We start from the raw sequence: 3,232 nt of genomic DNA, 5'->3' as shown, positions 1-3,232 counted from the left end.
TAAAGAAGTCTTTTAATTTGTGTGGGTGCTTAAAAGTGCCTGAACCAGTCAGTTTTGTAGCAGCATTTGATACCATCAATATGGTCCTTAAGTAGCCCATAGAAAATCAACCTAAGATCTTCAGACAATCTCAATTTTCCAAAAGGGAGAAACGTCATTAATTTCAGACACTACTTCTCAGTATACTATTGACAAACTCTCTCATAGTAGACATTTATATTTCCTAAATAATAAAGTGAGATTGTTGGATTTCATGCATTCAACAATGTTAGTTAAGATTCTCTGAAATGTTTTCTCTTTAGTTTGACAAGTTCAGCCACGCATTAAACTCATTTACTATGTAGTTCCTGAGATCCTTTATAAATAAAAGGCATTAAACAGCTAAGTTCCAAGAGCAAAGGTAAATTGAAATCGCAAATATAAATATATTCTCAAGTTCCCCACTCTGCTCTCTTCCCAAGAGATATTAAATTTAGCTACATTTCTTCTAAGCTTTGTAAGGCATTGATTTGCACACAAAATACACTCCACAATAAATATGTGTTTGCTTAGAAACTGAAAGCACTTTAGAGGGACACTTACTGAAAGAACTAAAATGAAGAGAAATTAGTTAGAGAAGAGGACTTCAGAAATAACAATGTGTAATGCCTCCAGTTTTTTCTATGACAGAATTTGACCTTTTGCTGACATTAATCCATAGGCTGATTAGATTAGTAGACAGGGGACAATTTTAAATAAACATGGATAGATACATATATACATACATACATACATACACACACACACACATATATATATATAGAGAGAGAGAGAGAGAATTTGTTTCCAAAGGGGAAGCATTACTCTTTAGTCTACTAGATAACAGTACATCAACAACTTTGGAATACTAAGAGGCACCATACTAATTAATAAACTACTTTAGTGTGGGGAATCCTGTGGTGAATTATTCACAGCTCCTAGATGCAACACCATGCCAATTTACAAAAGGAGAAACTTCACTAACTAAAGCTATTAAGAAACACCTTTCTCTAGCCACGCGTCCCAGTTTCACAAGTAAGTGAAAGCTACCAGTCAGGGGCTTGGGAAGGGTGTATATGTGTGTGGTGAGAGTCCTATACAATCTGATTACTAAATTATAGCACTTTAGAAATCTTACCTGAGATTTCAATAATGCATACATTGTGAGAAAATGCTGAAATGACTACTTATCTCATGCAAACAAAACTGAAATCTTCATAACTATCTAACCTGGTTAAGTAAGATACGCAAATCATTTTGAAGAATTAAACACAATAGTGAGCTAAAAGGCGTCTTTAATGTGTTAACATTACATAATTAGCCCAAAGGTAATTTCTTATACAATCCAGATTTTAAAGGCAAGTGAATCCAAATTGATACAGACATATTTACTGTAAAAGGATGACAACAAGGCAAGAATTTACTTCCTGTTTCTGTACACATTTCACATATCCGTTAACAATTAATAAGACTTGCTCCTAAACATATTAACAAAAACAAGTGCTAAAATATATTTACAAGAACAAATATAAGACTATTATGACATATAAACTTGTATTCTGAAAATAAACACTTAACTGAAGAACATTTACAAAAATTTCAAAGGCAATTAAGGCTAATGAAGACCTTTCAAAGAGAACAGGTCATGCATTGTTAAACTACACTCCCCCAAACCTCCCATTCCTGGACCTGATATGCTTCAAGCTTGGGCATTCCGTTCCTGTCTCATAGCCTGTTCACGAAGGTTTGGATAGGAACTGATATCACTCCCACTGAACTTCACCCAATGTTTTAGGATTCTCATCTTAGTGGTTTCAGCATGGGCTCTTGGGCCCCACAGAAACTGATAGCGAGCAGGATCACTGTTGGGTACCATCCGGTACTCCAGGTATTGCTCCTGCACAAAATTTTCAGTGATCAGCTTCTGAGGATCTCCATAGATATAATGCTCTACTTGAGGATACACTCCCATCACACTCAAGGTATCCCAGACTGACTGTTCAGAGGCACAGTCGTTTTCCATGAAAATGATACCCAGGATGATTATCAGGAGGCCTGTCTTGGGCATGCCTACAACATCATCCAACATCCCATCATATGTTAACCCTGCTGCAGGAATAAGGAAATAGCAGTGGTCAGAGGGGTCAACTTCAATCACCTCAATGCCAAAGACCAACTGCATATACTCACTAGCCCTAGAAAAGACCTCAAAAAAGTGGTCGTGGTGAATTACAACCGTATTTAACATTTCAGCCTTGGTTGTTGATTCTCTCATTCTATACTTAAGGATCAAGAAGGGCACCAAGGACTGTGCACGCCGCAACATGGACACATGTGCTCTTGGATTGAGAAGGGGTTCTACCTCCCTATGGCGGGATCCCTGATTTTGTTCCCTTTGAGGGGAACTCTGATTTTGCTCCACTTGGCGGGAGCGCTGATTTTGCTCCTGTTGGCCAGAGCCCTGATTTAATTGACTCTGAGAATTGAGAGCCAAGCCCACAGGAGGAGTAGGTGCTCCCTGAGGATCAAGAGGAACATTTTCCTCCACTGCAACAGGTACCTTCCTTGAGGTCCCCTGGATTAGAGCAGTAGAGGAGGCAGAAGAAGAGGTGGTGGCAGTGGCTTCCTCCTCCTGCTCAGCCCTTGGGACCTGTCCATCTTCTGTATCTGCTGCCTCTTCAGGCTTGCAATGCTGGTTGTTCGGCTTATAAGGCATCATGACTGGACAGGATAGGGCACAGAAACTTCCTGTTGGAGACTCAGAGGCCTGAGGAACAGAAGGAGCATGTGAGTGTCTTCAGTTGAGAACCATCTGTTTTATACATCTCACAGAAACATAAATATCCTTTTGGATGGGGCTCTAAGGCTACCCAGGTTCTTGTCTTACTGGTTGGTCTGTCCCCTGAGAATCTAAAAACGGATGTGAGTTATCAGGTCTTCAGGGTGTAGGTGGTTCTGGGGGTGCCAGTAAGTCATTTGAAGAATTAAACACAAGAGGCAGTTAAAAGCTTTCTTTAATATATTAACACATGTAATTAACCCAAGGGTAACTTCCTCCACATTTGGGTATACTTTCAAAGCCAAATGAATCCAAGTTGATTCAGACATTATTTCCTGTGTAGTAAGGATGAAAACAATAAAGGGAGACAAGAATTTACTTCTTCCTGTATTTGTGCACATTTCCAAGGAAATACAGGTCAAGGTAGGATTCCCA

The 3,232-nt window shown here is 39.2% G+C and overlaps 1 protein-coding gene across 1 annotated transcript; it reads right to left on the bottom strand.

Annotated features, from left to right (window-relative positions):
* Nucleotides 1-1,717: 1,717 nt before the first annotated feature.
* LOC125344108 (melanoma-associated antigen 12-like) lies at nt 1,718-2,734 on the bottom strand. Its single transcript, XM_048336709.1, has one exon. The coding sequence runs from the start codon at nt 2,732-2,734 to the stop codon at nt 1,718-1,720; it is 1,017 nt and encodes a 338-aa protein (XP_048192666.1).
* Nucleotides 2,735-3,232: the final 498 nt, after the last annotated feature.

Source organism: Perognathus longimembris, chromosome 28 (assembly GCF_023159225.1).
Source record: "Perognathus longimembris pacificus isolate PPM17 chromosome 28, ASM2315922v1, whole genome shotgun sequence".
NCBI classification, from domain to species: domain Eukaryota; kingdom Metazoa; phylum Chordata; class Mammalia; order Rodentia; family Heteromyidae; genus Perognathus; species Perognathus longimembris.
This window is presented reverse-complemented; position numbering and strand designations above follow the sequence as displayed.

Bases quoted from the DNA above. Each gene is read 5' to 3' on its own strand.
- LOC125344108 (XM_048336709.1), bottom strand. From the start codon at position 2,734: ATGCCTTATAAGCCGAACAACCAGCATTGCAAGCCTGAAGAGGCAGCA.